The sequence below is a fragment of the Rhipicephalus sanguineus genome, chromosome 1 (assembly GCF_013339695.2).
Source record: "Rhipicephalus sanguineus isolate Rsan-2018 chromosome 1, BIME_Rsan_1.4, whole genome shotgun sequence".
NCBI lineage: Eukaryota > Metazoa > Arthropoda > Arachnida > Ixodida > Ixodidae > Rhipicephalus > Rhipicephalus sanguineus.
In genome coordinates, this window is record NC_051176.1 from 243,649,401 (window position 1) to 243,675,055 (window position 25,655).

At 46.4% G+C, this 25,655-nt stretch overlaps 2 protein-coding genes across 3 annotated transcripts; both read left to right on the top strand.

The window, feature by feature from the left end:
- Nucleotides 1-67: 67 nt before the first annotated feature.
- On the top strand, nt 68-687 carry LOC125757022 (uncharacterized). The gene is made up of 2 exons (XM_049412088.1): nt 68-197; nt 445-687. The coding sequence occupies exons 1-2, from the start codon at nt 70-72 to the stop codon at nt 671-673; spliced, it is 357 nt and encodes a 118-aa protein (XP_049268045.1). The 5' UTR covers nt 68-69; the 3' UTR covers nt 674-687.
- A 5,470-nt stretch (nt 688-6,157) lies between these two features.
- Nucleotides 6,158-21,869, top strand: LOC119382096 (uncharacterized). Of its 2 annotated transcripts, XM_049410818.1 has the most exons (21): nt 6,158-6,240; nt 6,412-6,592; nt 7,058-7,151; nt 7,236-7,378; nt 7,458-7,596; nt 8,056-8,222; nt 10,821-11,022; nt 12,635-12,771; nt 12,880-13,021; nt 14,271-14,413; nt 14,473-14,623; nt 14,796-14,947; nt 15,069-15,201; nt 15,330-15,472; nt 15,568-15,721; nt 15,802-16,204; nt 16,637-16,669; nt 16,730-16,950; nt 18,018-18,280; nt 21,394-21,544; nt 21,644-21,869. In XM_049410818.1, the coding sequence occupies exons 2-21, from the start codon at nt 6,475-6,477 to the stop codon at nt 21,849-21,851; spliced, it is 3,297 nt and encodes a 1,098-aa protein (XP_049266775.1). In that variant the 5' UTR covers nt 6,158-6,240; nt 6,412-6,474; the 3' UTR covers nt 21,852-21,869. The 2 variants fall into 2 exon arrangements, with proteins under 2 accessions (XP_049266775.1, XP_037505759.2); XM_037649831.2 differs by lacking the exons at nt 18,018-18,280; nt 21,644-21,869.
- Nucleotides 21,870-25,655: the final 3,786 nt, after the last annotated feature.

The following is a 25,655-nucleotide window of genomic DNA, read 5'->3' on the forward strand; positions in this document are numbered from 1 at the left end:
GGTCTACCTGACCCACATCTGCGTACATTAATTCCTGCTAACGTTAACATTTTTTATATAGTGTGCAACATGGTTGGGTACGAGAAAGAAAAGCAACGCTGCAGTCAGTACATATCTGACCAAGCCAAAAAGTACAAACGAAACGTCAAGTACATACCGGTGTCCAATCTCAGAGACGTCGCCGACAACGTATGCAAGTAAGGCAATTATGCATTTAGAGCATTTAACTCAAAGTTTTCTTCAGTTAATGACGAACACTTGGGTCGACTAGGTAATATATGTTACATTCCGCTTTGATAAAACACGCTAATCAAGGCACTGCAAGGCGAACAATCTGCGTTAGGGCGCCAGAGAGTGAACATACGCAACTAAAACAGTCGAGGCGCTTGAAACTCTCTTTTCATGGACACACTCGCAGATACCTCTTGAAACGCTTCTTTCCAGGATGGTGGATCTCTACCGGGCCTGCATGAGTGAAATAGCTGAGCGCAACAAGTGTCTCGTGATGCTCGCCAATACACCTCGGATGGTCGAGAACCAACTGATGAAACTTGGACTGACGTTTTGCACTACTGCTACGATCGGGTCGGGGTGCCAGCCCCTGTACAACGCCGCCACAGCCACCGTCGTATTCCTCTGCAGCCTGAGCTTGAGGATCCAAAATTGGAAATAAATATCGAGGTCGCACGTAGTGCATTGTCTTACCTACGTATAGTGCAGCTATTAGCAACTAAATTTTTCGCACACACTAGTGCGCCGTTTAGTATGATCAACAGACATGCTGACTGTGTTTTATACTCCGCAAGTATATAAGTAGCCTTAGGACTAATCCTTTTTTTTTTTTTGTTCAAGGCACTGTGCTGTCAGTGTTATTGAGCCACTTTTCTTTTAAAAAAGTTTCAGACTAAATCTGAGGCTCCGATGAAGTAAAGGTTAGGATAATACCTTCCTTCTCCCTCTCCCTTACCCTCAAAATCCGAGCCACATATCGACTTTATCATCGCCTTGTAAAACTTATGTCCCCTAGTTCGGACCCGCCACGGTGGTCTAGTGGTTATGGTGCTCGACTGCTGACCTGAAGGTCGCGAGATCGAATCCCGGCAGCTGCGGCCGCAATTTCGGTGGAGGAAAAAATGCTTGAGGTCAGTGTACTTATATTTAGGTGCACGTTAAAGAAACCCAGGTGGTCGAAATTTCCGGAGTCCTCCACCAGGGCGTCCCTCATAATCATATTGTGGTTTTGGGACGTTAAACCCCAACAAATACTATGTATCCCCTAGTTCGTCCTTATCATGACTGTGTAATTTTTCGCGCGTGCTCACTCGCTCTCATCTGCTGCCTATGTGCAAGAAGAATAATTGTGATGTTTCTCTGTACACACAGACGTACGAAATAGAGGCAGACCTCAGACTCGAAGATTTAAATCTCATCGGCCTGCAGAAAGTTCAACAGCAGATCAAGAGAATGTCCAAGTAGGCTTTCGCCTTTACGTTATTAGAAAGTGTTAAGCATCCCCCGAATATTTCAACGCGATAGCGTTAAAAAGCTACTTTCGCAGAAATTCCGCTGTCGGCGTCGGCGTCGTTGATTGTGAGCGAAAAACCTGCGTTGTCCGTGAGCGAAAAATCGAGATAGATGCGAATAAATAAATAATAAAAATCTTCGGATCAAGTCGAAATCGAACCCAACCCTTCTGCGTGGCAAGCAGGTGTTCTCACAGAAGTTGTTTCGGAAAATAACCCTATACGAATGTCATGCAGTGCGAGCAGTCTTAACACGTGTTATATTGCGTGGCAGAAGGCAGAATCGCACAAAGCGTCAAAATCTTGGAGGACGCTTGAATTTCCTTTCGAGAGCACAACGCGATAGCGTAATCGGACCCTGTTCGCATCGCCTTTTGAATAGCTTGCTTGTCTTCGTATTTTTGGTGGACACCGAAAGCGTGTCTCAAAGAAAGGAACGTCTGTGCGCCTGCAAATTGGCTTTTTCAAACTATCCTAGAATGCCTACTGCAAGTAGAGTTGCGAAGTGCCCACTACGACAGAATTCTTCCTTTTGCGAGTTGGCGAGACACCCACTACGCTTCCGTAAGGCAACACGCACATTTCGACCGCTGCATACTTTGTTGAACCCCGCGAAAGGTGGCTTTCGTCGATGCGGCGCAGTATAGCCGTTCCGACTGCTTTGCGGCCGTGGTTGTTGATCATCGCGGTCGTGTACTCAACTCAGATTCCCTCAGGAAGCTGTCTGCCTCCGTAGCAGAGAAGGTAGTGATAGCTCTAGCGATGAACGACCCTTCACGTGCTGAGATATTCACTGACTCCAGGGCTGCCGTCCGGGCCTTCGCTTCGGGGGTGGTCTCAAGAGAGGCCGCCGCTATTCTCAATTCGAGGGGTGTGGTAGGTTTTCGCGCAATCACCTGGTTCCCGGCCCACATGGGCCCAGGGGTTCATCAAACAGAGCCCAACGTCAACGAACTTGCTCATGACAGTGCGCGAGAAATCACGTGCCGCGGCGGTCAGGGCGGGTCCGGAGGCGGGTTCGCGGAGAGCTTCAAGGATCCACCTGGCACCTTCCACGAAGTTACGTCTCACTATCAACTCTCATGGTGGAGATACCCCTGCCGCACTCCAAGCGCCGCAGTTGTCGGCTCTCCGGATGCTGCAGGCAGGTTCTTTCCCGTCTCGTAGCCCGTTTAATCACTTTGCTGAAGTTATAAATCCAGGATGCCCTAGCTGTGTGGCGGATAATTGCACACTCGCTCACATTCTCTGGCAGTGCCCTGCGTTACTTAGCGAAAACTCAGCACAGAAAAGGACTGGCAGATGGCTCTTAAAAGCCGCGAGCCCTCAGTCCAGCTGTCGGCAGTCCAGGAGGCCTGCGTACGGGTGGAGGGCCACGGTCTTCTAGTACTGCCGTGGGCGTGGCCAGCAACTACGGCGGACAACAACTTCGAGGATTGTCTGATCGGGGTTGTCCAGGACCAAATAAAGTTCATTTCACCTTCACACTTAGTTGATGCTGTTCTTGATAATGATAATTAATTGCGCCTGTGTGCTTTGTAACTTGTGGGCCTTTAAACCAACCGCTTGTTGCGCAATTCACATGTTTTGATGGCTGGTGGGATTCTACGCTTATGCGACGCAATATTGCATGTGGTAATGGCACTCCTCGCACATTACAATCATATACTGATTTTTTCCGAACCAATTTCTAGCATGGGCGTGGCTCTGTGGTATAAAACATGCCTGCGAGGCAGAAGTCCTGGGTTCGATTCCCACTCGAACCGAAGGTTTCTTTATTATTCCTTTATTTGCATCTATCTCGAATTTTCGCTTACGGTCAGTGCTGAGTTTTCGCTCACAACCAGTGACGCCGACCCCGACATCGGAAATTCGTCAAAACGTGCTCTGAGCTCTTTCACGCTATCGCGTTAAAACATGTGAATTGCGCGTAAAGGCTAGCGATTGAGAAGGCGATGTGAACGGGGCCGGATTGCGCTATCGCGTTTTACTCTTGAAAGCGAAGCTCAAATGTCCTCCACGTTTCTTTTTAAATTTTCAACTTACGCGAACGCTACAAAGACGAAATGAATGACGTACACGCGTAGCTGGCGCGCTCGCTTCTTTTTTGGACCATATGCTTTCGACCGCACAAAACTTTGAAGCACAAAAGACTTTCCCCTTAAAGTAAAATTAACCCAACCGTTTATGTTGAGATTAAACAGTGTTGTTTTGTCTGTATCGAACACATTTTGTACCAGCAGACGTTCATTATTCGTACGAACTGCAACTGCATGCCGAAATAAATTAATTACAACCCCAGACTAAGCTGACTGACAGTTTTATTGCATGTTTGTTTCTCAGTAGTACTTGACGAAAACAACGATGACAACATCTTGCTTTCTCTACAGGGCGTCCCAGCTATGTAGCACCAAAGTTTTTTTTTAACAAGAGGCAATGTGTTACACGAAGAGAACTTGGTTCATATTGTTCCCGTTCTACTGGAGTAGCCGCTAGTAATTTTCTCGTTAACGATATTTAGTTAGCTAATTATCATAAATTATGTAAGTCGACAAGCACTCACCTAATCATCAAAATGTCAATTGGGCGTCATGACGTGGAAAGAGCGCACGTTAAAGAACCCCAGGTGGTCGAAATTTCCGGAGCCCTCACTATGGCGTCCCTCATAATCATATCGGGGTTTTGGGACGTTAAATCCCAGGTATTATTATTATTGAAGTGGGAGGAGTCGCGTTAGCACACGTAATATTGCATGGCAGAAGCGTACAATCGCACCATGTGACTTGCGCGAGTGAGTGGTTTAAAGGCCCACCTATTATAAAGCGTTCAGGCATAATCAATCAATCAATCAATCAATCAATCAATCAATCAATCAATCAATCAATCAATCAATCAATCAATCAATCATCAGCCACACCATCAACAAAGTGTGTAGGTACGTAGGTCCGCGTATTACCTTACGAACGCGCAGTGAGTACTTCGCTACTTCGCAATGAGGTGGATTATGGCACGGTCGGCACCTCGCAACTGTACTTGCAGTAGGGAGTCTAGCAAAGTTTAAAATGGGCGATATTAAGCGCAGAGATGTTCCTTTCATGGTGGCACGATTGAACTGTCCACCGAGAAGCAAAGTGTGGCAAGCCATGCGAACGGGTCGCGATCACGCTATCGCGTTCCAGTTTTGAAGGCGAAGCTCCAAGTTCTTCACCAACATACTAATTGCGTGCTAATTCTTTTCAGACTGGTTAAGAAAGCCCGCAAATGTGAAAAATATCACGCGACTACGCTCCCACCCGCACAAACAAGCAGCGCCCTGAAATAAACTTACTGCAAGTAACCGCTTTGCTTTTTGTCCGCTGCAAGAGACAGCGTTCCGCACCTTGGCAATGCCAGCAACGTGCATCGCAATTCACAGAAACTTCTCCTCGATTGAACGCCACTGTCATTATCCATATCTTACGGCCGACTTATCTCATCGATAACGCGGCCGGAGCGTTCTGACGACGGCCTGACCTTGTAAGACTGAAGCGACGCGCTGCTTCTGCCGGGGTGTAGCAGATAGAGCATTTGGCGATTAATTTTTTTCTTTCTTTCTGCATGCTTTTCTTGACACTGGCTACGTCACAGTGAGCCTGTTTTCGGCCGCTGATTTCTGGTGCGCTTTGAAGTTTAGTCACGTAGTAATTTCATATTTCGCGGGCTTCCTTCTCCTGCCGGAAAAAGTGATCGCGCAATTACTACTTACGTTCCCGAAAACAGCGCATTTATGTGTCACTTAAACATGCCTACATCTGCTTCACTGATATTTCGATTATTAGGTTGGTGCTCGTCGAGTTATACAATTTAATATATGCAACTAATAAATCTCAATAGTAAAAAGATCACTACAGTGGCTGCTACCGCGTACTGGGAGCATTATGTACCAGGTTTGCTTCACCTAACGCGTTTCTATGTCCTGAAATCTTGGTGATCGCTAGCTGGGACACACTGTATATACTCAGAACAATTCGTTCGCTGTAATAATGACAAAGCATATGCGAGGAGCAGCATAAAGTATTGGAACAAATTAGCCACATTACACTTGGAGGAGCGCATTCGCGTCTCTCAGGACTCTTCATAAAGTTTGACCAAACAACCAACAACTAATGCATGAAGAGAGCTTATGACCCTTAACGCCAGCGAATGGCACAAAGATGAGAATAATAATAATAATAATAATAATAATAATAATAATAATAATAATAATAATAATAATAATAATAATAATAATAATAATAATAATAATAATAATAATAATAATAAGCAGCGAAATTTACCTATATCTTAAACGCTTCTCAAGCAGCGATGGGGTGTTGCGAGCAGCATTTACAGCGGCCAGATTTCTACTTACTAAGGTCTACAATGAAAAGCTGCCACGCCACTAGCAGCGCTCACTTCTTGGCCATCTTATAGCGTGTCAATTACAGCAACTTAGCAAGTTATACATTAACATAACTGAGAACAGTTAAAACATTTTTTTACATCTCGCGTGCCGTATTCGAGTTTGTTCTATAAGACCAGTTGTAAAACGATCACGATGATGTCGAATGGCACGAGCGGGAGGATAAAGAAGCCGACCGCGCGCCTCGAGCGGAGCGTGCAGTTCGAACGCGGGGGCGACCGGGCAGGAAGGGGCTCGCCGGCGATGAACTGATGCGGGCCACCCTTTACCATCCAGGTAGGCTGTCTCCTCGTTAATTTTCCTGCGGCGATCCCGAGACTCGCTTGCAACACAGATCGGGGATCGAGCTAGAGGACACGACTCAGTCCATTCCGTTGTCAAGGCCTCCGCCTTCCAGAGTAACCAGTCCTTCACTATACTTACATGGAGTGTATATGTACTATGCAGGGAGCTGAGGACCCCGTATTCCGTCGGTGACGCTCCCCGTGACGGGGCGTTCAGAGCTCCAGAATGTCAGCCAACATCGCGGTGGCGTCGCTCCTTACTGCCACGGTCTTCGCGCTCCTGGGATGCGCGCTAGCGTCAAAAAACGTCTGGATTCTCTCTCAGCAGGAAATGGAAGGAGACGGTGAGTGGCTCGCTCCGTCGGCGTGTACTCTGAAGGTTGTCTTCAACGAACAAAACATGTCGTTGTGAACACCAGTTCTTCGGCGCTGGAGGTTCAGAAAGTGTTTCTCAGGCGATGAGAATTTTCGTTTTCGTCTCCCATTGATTTGTTGGCTTCACAGCACACCAACACGCAACAAATTTATCATGAGAGGCAGTGTTATTTAAAAAAAAGATCATGCTCTCTTCGTTGTTGGTTCCAAACGGGTAGCGTGTTTAGATATGCATAAACTGCACGCCTAAGATTTGCAGATGTATTGCTCCTTAATTGCGCAACATCTTAAGGAATAGATCTCCGTTTGACGGTGTCCCATTCCGTCAAGGGTTCGTTACGAATGTTGGTAATTACTCTTGAATCATGCAAATATAAGTTCGTTCTGGTTGTAACTCTTATCAACGTATTCTCCTGGCGTTCTTGTTCCTCAAGGCTGCGACTTCCGAGCATATGAGAAGACTAGGAACGCTTGCGAGGACATGTTCTCCAACGTCGACGTCGTCACCTCGGGAAACAATACATGCAGGTAAGGCGAAGCGCACAGTCAAGATGTTTTTCACTTTTTTTTTTCTGAGAGCCACACAGCAACCCTGCATCTGTCGCGTTCCAGCAACGTTCAAATTTACATAACCTGCGTGAAGGACGCTATGCGCAAAACCCTCTGTAGCGCGAACGACACAATCAAGGAAAACGAGAACGCACGCATCATGATCAACGTCCGCAAAAAGAATGTCACATGCATTCCCAAAGCAGGTAAGTAAGAGCCACCCCTAAGGTACAAGTACGCAGCTTTACGACTGAAACTGTGCCGTTATGTTTCCCTTCATTCCAGCTCCTCAGAATATGCGGCAGACGATGTCGTGCCAGCGTTCTATCGCTCTCAAGAAATTCTTCGCGTGCTCCTCTACGTTTCACTACTACATGAAAAACAAGGATGACCTCTTGCCGGCTGGAGGAGGCACGGACTGCAGGTATTTTTCGCAGGGAAAGTGATGTATTTACGTAGAGCCAGTTTGTTGCAAGTTATGTTGCAATGTTAGTCTTGGGGGTTTTACATGCCAAAACCATCAGAATATTATGAGGTACGCCACAGTGAGGGGACTCCGGATCAGTTTCGACCCCCGATGATTCTTTAACGTCCATCTAAATCAAAGGACCCGGGTGTTTTCATTTCGTCCCCATCTAAATGGAGAAGCCACGGCGGGGAATCGAACCCAGCTCCTCCAGCGCTACACCTAACCCGTTAAGCTACCACGGCGGAATTTTTCCAATGTTAAAGCCATGCGAGTGGAAACCAAGATTAGAATCTTTGAATTCATATCGCTCGTAGAAATTGAAACAGCTGTAAAGCATGAACATTTACATTCATTAGTAAGTCAGTTACCACCGCTAGCCAATGTGCGTGACAGCTGGCATTCTTCATTCAACAGCGTCGTCTCCGGCTACAAGGACTGCGTTCAGCTTGGCCTCAGGCATTCCGACTGCGGCGACGACAAAGATTTCATCGACCATGTGCACTACTTCATGCGGAACGACATCGTTGCGTTTGCGAAACCGTGCCAAGTCGACACTAACTCTCCGGCAACAAATATTACCGGTAGGTTGACCATCTCCTGTTGAGGTTTGAAGGCACAGTCCGGAGCAGCCACTCTATGCCGAAATCAACCAGCCAGAGCGTTGAACGTTGTAGGTATTGCCACGCATAGGCTTCAGGATTTCGAGAAAGGAGTGCGTTTTGACGCTATGACTCACATAAAGTAACCATCGTCTGATGTTAGAACTACCTTTCGAATAACAGTTCGAAACTGATACCGTTTCGTGGTGTGTCACTTTATCGAGCGGCGCTCCCTTTATCACCGCGACCGGCCGATCTTAAAGCGTTAGAAAGGAATATAATCTATAGAAAAAGAAGCCGCTACGCTATAACGACCCAGAAAACACTTCATAAAGTCGCTGAATAAGTTTCTAATCTACTACGCGATATTGACACTTGGCAAGGTTTTTTTATTTCTCTTTATAGAATGGAACGCGCCCATTTGTATTTGTTCACTCACCCTTTTACAACGCTGAGGTATGCAACGAGGTAAAGATAACTTCTCAAGGTATTTGTGTAGAGTAAACAACTAAAGAAACCGACAGAAAATTAAGCCAAGGGAAGCATGGGGGACATTATTTGTGGTTTCTTAACTGTATTGTAAGTGATTCTCCCTTGAATTGAAAGCCATTAAAACGGACGAAAAATCACCCTTTCGACCACTTATTTCTTTCAAGTTAAGTGAAAATCATTACAATACAGTTAAGAAACCACAAATAGTGTCCCCCATGCTTTCCTTGGCTCAATTTTCTGTCGGTTTCTTTAGTTGTGCATAATACAGAAAACGAGTCCCTCGGACAATTCCTCTACTTCCGTACATGTGTAGAGTAAAGGCTCACTCACACTTGCGACTTGCACCAGTCGCGCAATCATTTGAGAATGGCTACTAAAAAGCGACTCAAGGCGACCGATGTTCACACCTCCGTGTGACTTGAACCCATCGCCACACGAATTCATGTCTTCTCATATACGGCTCGCATTGCCACTGCCCCGTAAAATAAGCTGACGTCCTGTTCCTGCGCATCTCATTGGTTCAGAGGTTTGCAACTGCAGTCGCGTGACTGAAAAATCGAGCAGCGAGCAACTGAGCCAAAGCGGTCGCTTGGCGACCAAAGCGGCCATTTGCGACCAGTCGTAATTTGGTTTCGCGAGCGGTGCTAGTCGCAGGTGTGAACGAGCCGTAATACAAGTACCTTGTATTGTTTTGGAGCCCGCAATGTAAGCGGAAAACGACCAACATACCTATATTGACTATCGGTGTGTTTGGTGCGTGTAACGTTGCGCGTAAAAAGGTAAGAAGCACGGAACGACGATACATACACAGCGCCAGCTATCAACAATTTTATTTAAAAAACATCGCGATCTTTTTTATACATTGTCGTACATCATTGCAAAAGCCCCGAGAGAAGTCATCGCGCGAGCGTGTAGCCACTCGAAAATGCTATTGCTTTCGCTGGCAAATGACTGCCGCACTGCCGCACTGGTGCACCTTTCTTCCAAACAGGTGGTTTTGATGCGCTTCAATAATCAATACATTTCTCTTTCGCGCAATTATTGTGCACTCATCTAAGATTTGTTCGCATCAGAAATCTTCGAAATGCATGGCTGACCCCCCCCCCCCCCGCATGTCTTGTTTTTTACATTATTGGCACGCTCACCCAGCCTGCCACTTACGCAACGATTTGACTGAACCTCGCACAACCAGTCAAATCCCGTAGTATATGGTAAACTATACCTTCAATACTTTCGGCAAACTTCGTGCGGTGTTTCTTGTCACACAGTTTTTCTCTGCCTTTTGGCCTCGTCATTTTGTACAGCTTCAGGAATTTATCGGGTGCTGAGAACATAACCTTTGCTTTAACAGCATCTCAGGCAACCTTCTTGAATTAACTTGTGTGATGCCTTACAAATATGTCTTCAGGTACAGCACAATTGAGCTTTTGTGAATGTTTGGATAGGAAGCTAGTTCGCTCAAAGTTACTGTCAAACATAAGTTATAAAGAAGATACCAGTGAAACTGGAACGATTCTTACGAACGAAACTATATATCAACAATCGTCTATTACTCATGGTGTTCAATAGCAGAAACTTTTCGTGAGGACAGGTGTCTGCCAATTGTCATATCCAACGAGGCAACTCTCAAGGTGCCCAAATGCTATGCTAATTATTTAAAGATGTGGCGCGTATTAGCACGTCGCAAATAATATTCAATAATCGTATTGTTAGGCGTCCCTTCAACGAGAAGTAATTAAACGGACATATTTCGGAGAGGAAGAATGACTTGAATCTATTGAGAAAGTCAGACTCTGCAATATCAAAGGGGGAAAAAAAGAAAAAAAAAAAGCTTAATTTAAGAGCAATCTTGATAAACAAGGCTCCAAAACGAAAGGCAAGAAAAATGCCAGAAGCTTACTTCTGTAAAGATTGCCGGGAGAAAAGAGGACGATTTGTGGGGATGAAATGCCCTGCGCTGGTTTCATTAAATATGTACCGAAAAATACAGCGCCGCCATGCCCTTGTTTCATCGTATATTGTGTAGAGGAGCGGCAGTCCGTATGTTTTCTCCTAGCACTTCTCTTTTTTTTTAAATATCACACGCAGCTTTGAAGACATGCGACGAGGACAAGGCAATCGACACGTACCTTACGTGTGCCAAGAAATTTTTCGACAACGTCGACTCTGAGGAGCTTCGAAAAGTGTCGAAGATATCTTCGAAAACAAAGGTCGGTTCGCGGCTCATGGAAAATGGAATCCGCAGCGAGGACCTCACTACCAAGACACAGACCAAGATCGATCCCTGCACGTAAGTAACGGAAATACGTTCTTTATGAAATAACGAAGCTATTATTGATAGCATGAGTTTGACCAAATAGCGCGTTAATATTAGGAGTGTATTAAGGTTTGCGACGTGTAAGAAGTACATAATTGATAACCAATGTGCCAGGCGTTTTCTCTTAAGCGGAATTTTTCTAAAAATTTGTCATATCTAGCGCCCTGTCGTTTTTTGCAGATAGGCAATGTGACAGGGGCAGACGTTATAGCATGAGCGATTTCAGCGATAGTTTTGCTAATTAATGTATGCCTATTGTCTTTATATCATGCTAACTACTAACAATACGACACATTTAACTGCAAATTGAATTGAAGAGTAATAAAGTCATGCATGTTTTTCAGAGATCCTATAAGTACCGCACCCCTTTCGAAGCTTAAAATGTGCTACAAAATACACTTGTGTTCTAGTTGTCCCCCAAAAGCGTGCGTCTAACAGCGCGTAGTCCTTTTGAGCAGCAATGCATTTTTAACAGGTTTTGGAGACGAACAGCGTAAGAACGGTAAATGGTGGCAGCTATATGATTCGCTTTAAACATGCGTGACCTGAATACACCCCGGCTTGTATTTGACAATAACACGCGCCCGAAAGAAGGTGCGTACAAAGGCGCTGTGTCCTATTTTGTGCCCCGTCCCTGCGCGCTCTTTCCCGTCGTCATGGACCAACCAGACGAAATGTGTACGCTTTTGTAGTGCTGAAGTACGAGGATATCTGCAGTATAAAACAAGCCAGGAAACGCGGCATCTACATATGCATAAGCACTGAGATATATCTTATCAACAGCCATGGCGTACTTAAGCTCGCAGTAGCAGTCTTCGAAAAAAAAAATGCAGAATCCACGCACTATAAGAATGCATAGTTAGAATACAGAGTCCATAGGTAGGTAGACATGGCCAAAGTGACTTTTTTCCAAGGAATGCTTTTTTTTTTCCAAGAAATGTTTGCCAAGAAATGCTTCCCTATTAAAAGAAAAAGTGGCGCACACAGACAGACCATTCAGCGCCAACCAGTTTTTCGCTCCTATAGGCGCTCCTATAGGTACGTGCCAGTGACAAATAACACGAACAGGTGAGGGGCTAGGGTGGTAGTTCGGGCATGTTGGTAATGCATTTTGGAGAGCTAAAAGCGAACGGAAAACACGGACGAAAAAAAAAGGCGCACATATACTATACTTTCCAAGGCAGGGGGGAGCCGAAGGATGCTATCGCTTTGAAACACACAACACTGTGCCCCTGCGAGGTTCGCAACATCGTTGACTTTCATCAACAATTTACCGGTAGGCGACATGCTATACATTTGCGAGGCATTTTCCTAGAAGTTAGTCTTCTCTAGCTCTTGCGACTTAATTTTCTTTCTTTCGACAGCGCCACATAGTGTCCTTCGGAATGACAGCTCTTTACACAGGTTACTAACTTGCTTTTTAATAACACCTCCTTTCTTGGTACTGAGCCGTCTCTGTATAACGAATTTTTGTGGGTCAGTAGCGTGGACAGCATGGTAATAGTGCGGGATGTAGGGATCGTAAGCCCGTTGTGTTCACACAGGGCTGAAACTAATTCAACCGGTTAATTTGGTATTTTTACAGGGCTGTGAAATCTTGGCTCAACTGCTATTACGAAGATATTCTAAAGTCCAACTGCACAACTGACTCTGAGTTGTACAAGAGATCTCAGGCCCTGTATCAAGTCATGGTTGATGAATTCAACTGTGTCAATTCCCAGTGTAGGTTGCCTCACCACGATTCATTCATTCATTCATTCATTCATTCATTCATTCATTCATTCATTCATTCATTCATTCATTCATTCATTCATTCATTCACTTTTTCAGTTCAAGCTGTTGCTGAATCAGAAACTCCGGACTGCCAAGAAAAGCCGATGCTCAACAACTTCTTTGTGTGCGCAATCAACTACAACGTCGAGAGAAAGCGAATCCCGGTCTCTTTACAAACGAAGCCAGACGTCGTTTGCCCGTGAGTAAAATGAAAACAACTAAACAAATACGTCTATCCCACGCACTGAGGGAGTCTCTGTGCGTCAAGTTTTTTTCAGCTAGCAAGGCGAAATGGCGCATTGCGACAAGAGACGCGCTGTAGATTGCAGTGGCGAATGTGTCCCTTAGGCAAGTGGAAGCGAATGCGACCTTGATAGGCAAGCGGAAGCTTTCTTGAACAATAAAACGCGTAGAATCACTGCATGCTGACAGCGCGTCGCTAGAAGATAAGCGAACTTTCCTTCTTTTTGAGAGTACGTATTTGCTATGCAGCTTGGCTTAACCGCGCCAATCATCTCATAACGCTGACTTGCATAATGAAAATTCGTAAGGATGCTTAATTCGCCCCTTCATGCGCATCCGTTTGTAGACTTCAGGTTAGTTATGTCCAGGGTAAGAACAGACACAGCAAAGGGAGCGACAACGACAAACCTCCATCACAGCCTACAGCCGTACGTCGATGGCATAAACACAAACATACCGACGATTAAAAACACGACAGTGGAAGCATGAAGCCACCAACGTACATGCAGCGGCACCCTTTGGCGCCTGTGGAAGCCAACTGTTTCACAGTGGTTAGTGCGAGGGTGAAAGCGTTTTTGGAACAGAATTACGAAGATTACTACGGCCGGCCGCCAACCAGTCGGTCTGCGGTTCACAGCAGCGCCAGCGGGGCGCAGCAAGCCCGGTACAGCTTAGCCATTTCGGCATACGGAAGCGCGCCAGGCTGTGATGTGTCTACCATAGGGAAAGCTAGGGCATAAGGAAGACTGTAAAAGCATTTCATCGCTTGAAACTTGTACGGACAAGTGTGTGAGCGCGCCATCGACAAATAAGTACTCGACAAAGAAAGAACTACGTCTTGTCGATAAAATTGCGTGTAGGTAACGCGACTCCCTTGCAACGGCGCGCAGCGTTGTTGCACATGGTTCGGTTTGTCTAGGGGTACTCAGTTTTTGATAATCAGTTGTTAGCCCAGCTCACTTTGATTGATTTCTTGTTTCCTTACCGTCAATTTGCATCCTACAACGCTGTATTGTACGAATTCACCCAGAGAGCCACCCTTAATAATCCATGCCTATGCATCTCTGTCTGTAACTCCGCAGCAAAGGGACAAAAATTATCCGGACACTGTCAGTTACCAGCAACTACAGCAGTTACTAGCAATTCGGACGCACAGATTAACAACTACCAGCTAGCCTTTTCTTTCTTTTTTTTTTCTTATGCAGCTCCAACCTCAAGTTCGAAATGTGCGTCGCTCAGGCCATGCGCGAATCGAGATGCCTCCATGAGCGCATGAAGATCATGCACCATCTCAAGTACCTGACCGATGTCATTACGACGCCGACAGTATTCTGCAAAGACGGAGCAGGTGATGCTAGCTTTCTCGTCTAAGCAGCCTATCTGATACTGAACTGTTCTATTTTACAGCCGAATACTCCAAGCAGGTCTTGGAAGGAAACAAGCGGTGCTCGAGATCGACGCTATTTCGAGAATATTTCACCTGCGGCCTTTCTTTCCAAAAAGAACTGGAAACCCACAACAATTTCAAGGGTGACGAAGCAGGAAAGGAGAGATGCGCGTATGTTTTTTTTTGTGTGTGTAGGCCGAATACACGGTTTTACTTTACGCTTCCTGACTAGAATAAGCTCTCCGAAATAGCGCGTTTTACTTAGAAATTTTACTTTTGCGTGATTTTTACCGTACAAGTGCGAAGTTCAAAGCCCAGACCGTTTTCACTTCGGTTTTCACAGGACAATGAATTCGTACAACGAATGTTTCCGCAAAGCTCTGGAAGCATCAGAGTGCCATTCGAAATCTGCAATCACGGACACGATGCAGTACTTGATGGAATTAGAAACCAAGGACATCGACTACAGCTGCGAAGAACCTCGACCAGTTTTGAGTATACCACCTATTTATTGAACAAAAGTTTGCGGAGTTGCGCGCGCGTGTGCACAAATGCGATTTCATCGAGTATGTCTTTTAATCGATCACACTGACGTATGTTAATTTTATTCCCTTAGACGCTGGAATCATATCAACGAGATGCTCCAAGAGCCTAGCAGTAAAGAACGCATTTCTTTGCGCAATGACTTTTGAACACCTGGTTGAAGACTTGAAAGTTAAACGTGAAGCAACAGCGGAGAAAGTCTGCAAGTAAGTCACATGCGTGTAAATTATATTTTTCTGATCACGCACATCAACACCGCCACTTAAAAAGCAGTGTTTTTGTAGTGCACATCTTGGCTCCTTCTTATAATTCTTTCGCGTTATTTTTGTAACAGGTACCTCGAAGAAATGAACAGCTGCGTCGACGTTGTCAAAAAGAGCACGGGGTGCGACAGAGATGGAGAAATATTTAACCACGTGTCTCCAATTCTGCATTCGTTAACTCATGAATATGATCGAGCATGCCGAAATGTGACGAGTAAGTGCACAAATAGTATCGCAATGAACATTCGCTGCAGCAGGGCATACGCTAGTGGACGGCATTACACACTTTACAATCGCTCTTGCTTGCAGACAGCTTCAGGATGTCTTTCGTACAAATGAAAAGTCAGGAAAACTGCGTGCGCCAGCGAGTTCTGAAAAAGATGTTTGTTTGCGGCCTCAGCTTCAGTAATCTTTTCGACGAAATGGAACCAAGATCTGAGAGTGGCAACCCAGTGAAGTGCAAGTACGTCACGCAAAATACGAAAACTGTGTTTATAGTTGCGAGCGGTGGCCGAATAATGTCTGATTTGCAAAATCTTTCAGATTGCTGATAGACTACGAGCAGTGCATCGCAAAAGCGTCTCGAGGCACGGGCTGCGACGAAGATGCCGAGATGCGAGTTCAGATTATGTCTTTCTCAGACATCATGCGCGACGAGTACAAGGACTCTTGTCCCAACGTTGTGTACAAGAACGCGCCTGAGGCGCCAGAAGCGTTCGAAGATTACGAAGAGGACTGGGCGGATAGCGACCCCTACTGGTACGACACGAAAGAAGGAGCGGAAGGACAGGCCGGTGGAAAGGGCCGAAGGGCTAGCGCCCCGGTGGTTAAAACACGTGAAGACCCGTTTGGCAACGTCAGAGTGATGACCCCGTCCAATGCATCTCGTGTTGGCGCCGACGGAAACATGGCACACCAGAGAATGGCTAAAGAGCGAATACTACAGGTGAGCGATACCCGCCGTGGTGGTCTAGTGGTTATGGGGCTCGACTGCTGACCCGCAGGTCGCGGCGGCCGCACTTTCGATGCAGGCGAAAATGCTTGAGGCCCGTGTACTTAGATTTTGGTGCACGTTATAATATAAAGAACACCAGATGGTCAAAATTTCCGGAACCCTCCACTACGGCGTCTCGCATAATCATATCTTCGTTTTGGGACGTTAAACCCCAACAATTATTACTATTAGCGATTGTCATTCGACTAATAAATGAAAAGCTCCGAAATATCTTGAGAAATTGCATGCCGGTAAGCTTTGTCATCGTAGCGTTGTTGAATTCATACTTTGTATATGCGTACGTGGCATTAAAATCGCGTTATCATTGACGCTCGATCACTTGAAGTGAACTAATCGTGAAATGCTGATGATTGTATGTTGCAGGAAAGAAACAAGCCAGGAACACTGAGACAAGTGGTAAGATAAAGGTGTGCATCATAGAAGCTCGTTATTATCTTAGTTTATTTGTTGACGCAGGCAGGGCCCGGCCAGAATTCCTCGAACGACATGGATCTTAGTACGTTTCTAAGGAGAGAGCCAAGGACTATTTACAACACTAGCGGAAAGCGCAGAGTGCGAATCGAGAAGGAATACCTGGACGATTCGCCGGCTGCAATGGCGTCGTACGGACTAGGGGGCGACTACAAGGAGGACTACGTGGACGATTCCTTCGCAAGGTTCCCCAGCAGACGAATGGGGTAAATATAAACGTATAAATTTCAAAACATTCAAAACTGCTTCCGAGAAAATGCTGAAGCAAATCTCGAGCACAGGGCCTTGCAACATCAGTGCTCTGAGTCATATATATTAGCATTGGTGTTAACGAAATCTAACATAATAGGCGGTGCAAATCTTCATTTCGTAATGGAACGTTTTTAGATATCATTATTATCCGAGCAGGGTCTACGACAGCTGTTCGCTCTGCTGAGTCTTTACACGAACTTCAGATGCTTTGTTGTGCTCTCAGTTTGTTAAGACTCAAAGCACCACTTTTCAGCATGTTTTTGAATCCTTAGTTTTAGCACCAGGTATCAGGTTCGATAACTGGCTGCGGCGACGTCATTTCAGCGTGGGTAGAAATAAAAGAAAAAAAAAACGACCGCCCAAGCACTCTGTACAGATAATTAATCACCGAAGCTGAAACGTGCGGTCCCGGTATTTGTCACAGTCTGTGATCTATCGAAGTGCGTTCTGTTGTCGCCTTTGAATTCTCTGTCACGACTTTTAAGAGATGCGTGCTTTAAACATTGCTTTCGGTTACGTTAGGTGAAAGAATATCAGGAACATCTAAAGGGTTTTATGGGTAGCGATTCATGCTGGCGGGTGTCATCACTAGCTATGTATACTGACAAAAACCTGAAGAGAAACTAGTGCAAGCGCGGAGAGCCTTCGATGTAGCGCACACTGGCATTGCTTCATTACAGTGCGCACTCCTAGCGATATACAGCTTTGCGGGACGTATGTTGAACGCATGTTAGAAAGCTGGGAGGTTAAACTACGTCATATCAAACGCAACAAAAACTGCAATTAAAAGAAAGCCGCCATTAAGCAGAATTACTTTAAAAAGTGCGGTCACTGGCTTGCTGATGAGATGAGGAATATTGACACGGGCGAATGCGCGGGGAGGATCGCAGGCGTTACGATACTTTAAAAGGCTCCTCATTCATACCGCTGCAGCACTGGATGAAATGCACGGAAGTCGCGTGCACCTTTTCGCTGCCTACAGCAACTGTGTATAAAATATGACCCCATGGCGCGCGTGCAGGCTACGGTACCGCGCGCAGCAGCGGCGTAGCGACCCGAACGCGTGGGTGAGCAGCCGCCGGGCCATGAAGATCCTGGACGACGAGGAGCAGCAGGAGGACGACGACATCATGGGACTGATGCGGAGGAAGCGCAAGCGCAGTGGCAGCGATGCCGTACGCAGGATGAGCAAGGACCTTCAGGTGAAGAAGCAGCTCGACTACGACGACGAAGGGGAGGAGGACGAAATACTTGCAGACCGCGAGACGCACATCTCGGGCGATGGTACGCCACATAACTTTGCCGCTTCCGCGTTTCTATTAATTCGTTTCAGCTGGGCGTCTGCAGAGCTGCTGTGGACGCAGGCTATCATTAGAAATGGCTGGCAGCCTGCGTCCGTAGAGCTGCTGCAGACGCCCAACTAAAACCGTCAGTTAATGACCTGCCGTGGTAACTGAGCGGATGAGGTGTTACACTGCTAAGCTCGAGGACCAGGTTCGATCGCCGGTCAAGGCGGCCGCACTTGGTGAAATCTAAAAGCCCCGTCTACTTATAGATTTAGGTGCACGGTAAAGAGCCTCAAATGGTCAAAATTATTCTGAAATCTCCCACCATGTCGTGCATCTGGATCATATCGTGGTTTTTGACACTCCGAACCCCAAAATTTAATTTTAGACCCAGTTTATGTACAGGCGGAAAGTTGCCATAACGGAACAGTGCAGTGGTGGTGCAGTGTAGCGAACACCGCCGACATCCGTACAGGACAGAAACCATGCGCCGAGTTCTGCTATTCTTTCTTGCCATGCCGGCTGTGTTGCTCGTCCTTGCCGTTCACAAAACAACTAGTCTAATTTGATGTAATAAATCAGCGTGACACAACATCTTTTCAGTAATTTCGGTGCACCTGTATTCATACTTAGTCATAACAAACACGTCGACACGCCTATAACGTCCAAATGGTATAATATTCAACAAATAGCAATTTTCAGTGTTGCAAGCCCTCAACCTCGGGATCAAGACAACTGTAGGTGTCAGTAAATACCTGAACTGGACAGTCGGCCGGCTGTCCAGATCATCCTTTCTAGCTACTTTTTTACTGCGAGCAAGCAGTATGTTGACTAAATTGTGCCGCATTGCAAGACGACGAAGGGAAAAAAATTCGGCAGATCCCACGTGTTGTGGGAATCGGTTTCATGCGAAGCAGTCAGCGAGTATTTCTTTGCTGTATTTTATGGCTTTGAGCTAAACGTTACGAGGTGGATCGATGTTTTTTGTAAGTGTAGTAGCTGCGTGCACATCGTGGGCTTACCGGGCACGTCGACAACACTGGCGTTTAAAGAGTAACTTATGGTGCGACGCAACGTCAGCTTTCACGTTGGAGTACATACGTCCGTATTATCGAAACTGAGAGCATATGGTGCAATCATGTGAATATCATACGTAACTTTCGTTAATGTATTCCACCGGAGTCGAGCGATGCTTCAATATAGCTAGCTGAATCATACGAATACAAATGTAATGTTTATTAGACTGCTATAAAAGCGGAGCCAACACCAGAACCACAGCTGTTCATCTTATATGACGCCTGTCTCGTAGTACATATGTAGTGTTTATTGCTTTCTTGTAAACTGAGATAGCCAGCACCACAACCACAATTGACGTTGCACCGGCACTACGCCTGCATAGGCTGTTTTTCAAGACCAGTTCATAGACCTTGCGTAGCTCTGAGGTAGAATATCTCTTTGCCACGCAGAATGCTTGGGTTCGATTCCTGCTGGGATCCTAATTTTTACTCTTTCCATTCGTCGGGTCAACGCTGCCGATGTCGGTTTTTCTTAACGCTCTCGCATTTAAATGACCAATGTCTGTTCTCGCCGTTCCTGGGTAGATATAAACTGTCAATCACCTGTGGCGCATACCCGTACACCGCGGCCCGTGGTAGACGGGTATGTGCCACACGTGTCTGGAGGAAAGGGTTTGACGACGTACTCGACAGGTTTTGCATGTTATTCATGTCATGACCGGACAGTCATATTCGTCACATCCTCTTGCCCTCGCACGCCGATTTTGGTCTACACCAAGTTAAGGAGGCGGTCACGAGAGCATCCAGACGTAGGCGGCTAGATAGATAGATAGATACGTAGATACGTAGATAGAAACGCTCAAAGTGCCAAAGGTTCGCTATGAAATGCTTCGCATCTAAAAAGACCAACATTAGGTTAAAATGTTCATTCGCTTTTAACCATAGCAGTAGCAATTTAAGAGCAAATACCTAGACTAAACGCCGGTAGCTAAATGCCGGACGCTCCTGACGACTCAATTTTGTATACAATAACGCGTCGCTCCTTAACTTGTAAACCTGGTGCAGACTATAGCTTAACCCATATATGCCCAGTGTCCTACATATATGACGCTTCTTTGATGCACTCTAACATCGCTATTTTTTTAGCTGATGACTAGCGCTACCTACAGCACATCAAGCAGGCCTCATTCTCAACGTGTGCAAGCCTAGACATTGCTTCCTTTTCATGCTTTCACGTGCCGACCGCTTTCTCCGGGCAAACGCATGCTTTGTGTGAAAGACGTCATGGAGAGGAAGAAGTGCAATATCAGTGTGCATGTGAAATGTTTCAAGGCTTACCACGTCCGCACATAACAGCCCTAATGCCCATTGTCTTATATGTATAGGACAGCTTTAAAAACAGTGTTGCGTTTACCTGGCAGTAAATAAAGAACTTGTGCTTTCTTTTGAGGGTAGAAGTACACTTTTTGCGAAAAAAACTTTTGTTTTGTCCTTTTTTCTGAGTTTGGGCATATATGGGCTAACGTGCTGTGACAAACGCTTACCTATTAATTCGTTCCCCCACGCTCATGATTGTACTATTGAGAACACGACTGTATCAACGCAGATGTCATCGCCCCAAATAAAAATGCGTACGAGAGACATACAATTTTTTTGTAATGCGTGTTAAGGGGAAATCACATGTCGTACACACATGCATTTTCATTGGTACAAATACCGTACGTACATGCATATTACATGCATGGATCACGTTAATATCAATCTGCCATTTAGCAAGCGTCCTGTTTGCAATCATATTTCCTTACAGGCGTAATTTCTCTCGTGAATATTGTGCTCTTCCTGCGAGAGAAAGATTACTAAATAAAGTGCAGCGACCAGCTCGCATGTGACTAAGCAAGCCGACATCGCAACCCTCGTCTCCGCCAGCACTAGTCTTTTCTTCATCAAAGCTTTCTCCTCCAGTAGCTATAGTTATCAGATCATGCCAACTAGCTCTATGGTCGAAACACTGACGAGAAACATAAAATTCTCCACTTCAAAAATTATCATACCGGTGGTGTTAATATCACGTCGTTCTTCTTTCATTTGTTTTCAGAGTGCAACCTGAAGCAGCTCAAGAGGCAATCTGAAACATGCGACCGCACCTTTTCGGATAGCATAAAGGTGTCATGGAGCAAGGACTGGCCCGCCCCCGCATCGTCGTCGTCATCGACGCCAGCAAAAGACGTGCAGGAGAAACTTTGCAAGTGAGTGTGGCACGACACTCGGGCGACAGCAGTTAACATCCATTAATCATGCTGAGTCTTACCCAGTAACTCAAACTGCATTTCTATCCATGTCTGCAGTTCACTGGTGACCTATCGAACCTGCCTGCTTGAAACTGCCAAGCGAATGCATTGTGGAGAGATCGCGGGCAAGGTCGCCGTTGTGGTCGAGGAGCAGATGAAGAAACTTGGCGTCGCCTTCTGTGGCGCGCCCTCCCTGCGGCTTGCATCGTGGATGGCCATTTTCCTGTCCGTTGCACTGACCTTCCGTCAAGCCCAACTGTTGTAATGCAGATGAAAAAAAAAGCGCCTTTGACAACGAGCATCATTTTCGTCATTTCCTCAAGTCATTAGAGCTATGAGCCATCGGTGTGCGCTCTCGTATTGGTGCCTTGGGGATTCGTTAGGATGCAGCGCATATGGTGTTCCTGCGTTTCAATAGGCAGCAGCATACATGTACAGCAGTTAAGCTTAACCGTAGCTGCGATTCATTCTACCTCCCCAACACCGGGTCGTTCCACAAATATTTTATCGGTATGGTGGACTGGCACATACGACACGTATTCCGCCTAAACACGGAAGACTCACACCAAATGGCATTTAATCGCAGGTGATTTAAGCGCACAAAACAGCCTGGGTGCCCTCCCGGTCACTCAGCCGTTACATCACAAACGTTTCGTGGAGGAAGTGTTCATCCAATAAGTGCGGAAGAGAGCACGGACATGAGCACATGCTTCGAAATAACGTGCGGATTATCTATAAAACCGTGCGTGCGAGCTTGCATTGCGATGATGACAGCCATCTGTTTTCGCGTGCTACCCACCATGTGCACTCGCTCTCCGCCACAAGGTGTTTCCATTGCGTTAGGAAGTTCAAAACAGTGAGCGCAGGAATTGTGCTCTGGTGGTGCGGTAGATAGAGGCTGATGCCAGTTAACGCCACCCGCTCTCTTACGGAGCTGGAAAACTACTTGCTTGATCAGATGACATGCACTGTAAACGAAAATTAGCCGAGATGGGAGCTTTTCCAGCATATGAGCCTCTAAAACCCCCATGCCCCAATCATTTACTCCGTGGTAGCGGGGTGAAGTCGGCACATGTCGTCGTAAAACGCCCCTTGCTTAATGAGGGAGTTTATGAACGACATGACCTTGTTAAACTCCCCACGGAGTTTTAGATCACGTGGTTAGAAACTCCCTATGGGAGGTTTAAAAAGTATTTTTGGTCGTGACGTGCGTGTCACGTGGTTAGAAACTCCCTATGGGAGTTTTAGAAACCATTTTTGGTCGTGATGTGCGTGCCTGTGTGAATGTGCGTGTGTGTACAGGCATCTGTTTGCAGCGACGATTTGCAGCGAGGATTTGCAACGGCCGGTTGGTTTGTGTAGACGTGTAGGACTATTTTCTCCACTGAACCGTTCTGGTCAGAGACAAGTTCAACTCGCGCCAGAGTCCGACCGCGAACACATCGAGCTGGCTGTCCCGTGTTTATTCTCCCGTCAAGCGGCAGTGCCCATGCACACGAGTGCAAGCCTCCGACACGCCACGGATACCTCGCTTCAACGTGCCGAGTTACGAAGAACTGCGAAGAATAATTTCATCGGTAACAAAAGTAAGCTGTTGCGATCGTCAGCGGGTTGTTTCTGGAGTTTCACCGGCTAAAACTTCGAAGCAGTAAGAAGTAGGCTTCGTCGGCATCAAGCCGGCCGGCGGCCGGTGTGAGAGCTGCGCCGGCGACGCGCTCGCCCCGACCACCGGCAACGCTTGCTACTCGGAGTGTCATCGAACCGATGTTTCACCGGCTGCAACTTCTAAGCGGTAAGAAGGCTTCGCTACGTCGTCGGTACCAAGCCGGCGGTGCGTAGCGAACTCGCACAGCCAGACCGGTCGCCATGGCGAGTTCTATATACGAGCTCGCACCGGCCACCGGTGAAGCAAAGAATATGTTTCACAGAAAATAAAAGCTGCTGGAATGAGTAAGTTTAAATTGTCTCTTTGTGCCATGCAACCACCGTTGTCAAACGTATAGCGAGAAGGCGAGCGCCGATACGAGATAGATTGAACCAACATGCGGCCGCCGCTGCACTGCGAGCAACAGGAGCCGCGACTACGAGCCGTCTCGTTCGTTGTAAGTGCATCGCTCCGTAGCTTAACGCGGATAGCGGACACCTGTTTTTTTATTGTGTGTGTAAAATAACGGCGACGAAAACTGCACTGCAGCAAGCATTTTGTGATCGCGAGCTGCCGTTCGTCGTATAGCCGTGCCGTACTCCTGCGAGAGGCCTAGCGACGCCCTCGGCAACAACGCGGTATACCGGCGGGGCGGCGGGGTTCTTCGCCGGTGTTGCTGAATGTGTGCTGCTGAAGCGTTCGTGCACGGCCGCTCGTGGTTCGTGTACGATTAGGTGCATTTTACGCACTCACGCACTGTACTGCTAAGGCGGATACATCCCATGCGATAGAGTGCCAGCTGATAAACAAAATTCGCTAATTAAAAAGGCGTTGAATGTTAGGCGGGTTTATAGTAAAAGACGGGTGTGCCTCAGTAGTATCTATAAGGCCACCGCACATATACACGTACGCCATGAATGTTTGGTTCATAATTACGCGGAAAAGGAGTGTCCCATCCGAGCTACATTGGAGGTCAAGATGTGGTGTCTATATATGCTCGGTGACCAAAGTCTGGTTGTGAAGCGCGGGTGGCAAGCGGTTGTCAGTTGGAGTGTTGTATTACTTTGCGAATGTTGTGTGCATGTTTGTGTACGTGTGATCGAGTTTGCGTGTTTCGATGCTAATTTCATTAAAGATTCTCTGGTGCATGGTGCGACAGCGAAAAGCAATTTTTTTTTCTCGATGGTTATAAAAATTTACTCCCATACTTACCTGGAAAAGCTCCCCTATGGATGTAAACAAATACTCCCCTCAGTCCATCCAAAACCTCCGTCCTTAAGGGGGGTAAATTTTTTACTCCCCTGGACGGAGTATATAAAACCCCCATCTCGGCTTTTTTTTTTCTTTTTGCTTACAGTGTGGTTACATGCCTACAGTGGCGTCTTTTGGGGAAAAAAGTGCATCTGTCGCATTTGTACATGTCTTTCGCTTGTTCAAAGTATACACTTTTAGCCTCAAATGGTGGGTCACTGCTTTCCCCTTTGATGATCGACTGTAGCGGCATTTGATAATTGCTGTAGTACTGCACATAAGTTGTTGGTAATGATGCACCGATACGTATTGCCCAAATAAATTTTTCTCGAAAAATGGTGACAACACAATGAAGAAACGCTTGACATATTACACCACGTACATTTGTCTTTATCTGACGGCTTTATATTTCAGCGTATCTTACTTAATTTTGAGAATAATGAACGTCGATGCCCACAGATGCGGACACTACTTCAGAATGGTCCTGAGTTGTTCAAGCGCAGGAGCAGGGGCTTACGCCAGTAATATTACAGCGAGGCTGTATGTGGGGACGTCATTTGTCCGTTTGTCCGTTCGTGCGCAGGTATTGTGCCACAGAAATTGGGCAGACCCCCCTACTCACCACTGGTCCACTAAAAATGAAGGAAACACACCACGCACGAAACGCCGAGCGCATGCGGCAAGCCAGACAAGACTACACATGTCGCGGCGAAAATACGCATACAGCTCAGATAGGAAAACTTTGAAGGAGTATACTCTGAATTCAAAACGGACTTTCAGGACAGACATTTCGGATTTCATTGCAGGGCGTGTGATTGGCTATGGTTCGAAATTCTGTGTCGCCCCTGTATCATGTGCTAAACAGCCTCGGTGGCCCTCCAACTTCACAAAGTGGAATGGCTCCTCAATTTTTTTAGGGAGGAGGAGAGGGTTTGAACCCCCCAAGACACCCCTCTGGCGTCGCCACTGCGTAGGAGTGACGTTTGCCGTTTTCATTGCAGTGCTCCCGGTTCAGGCGTGCAGGTTTCCTATGGCATTAAAGAAACCCATGAGACGGGTACTGCGACGAAGTTTTCTTTGGTAAACGACAGTGACGTGCATGTAAATAAATTACACTTGCGTGAACGCATTTTCAGGGGAGGGGTAATATACAAATCACCTAACTGTACAGCC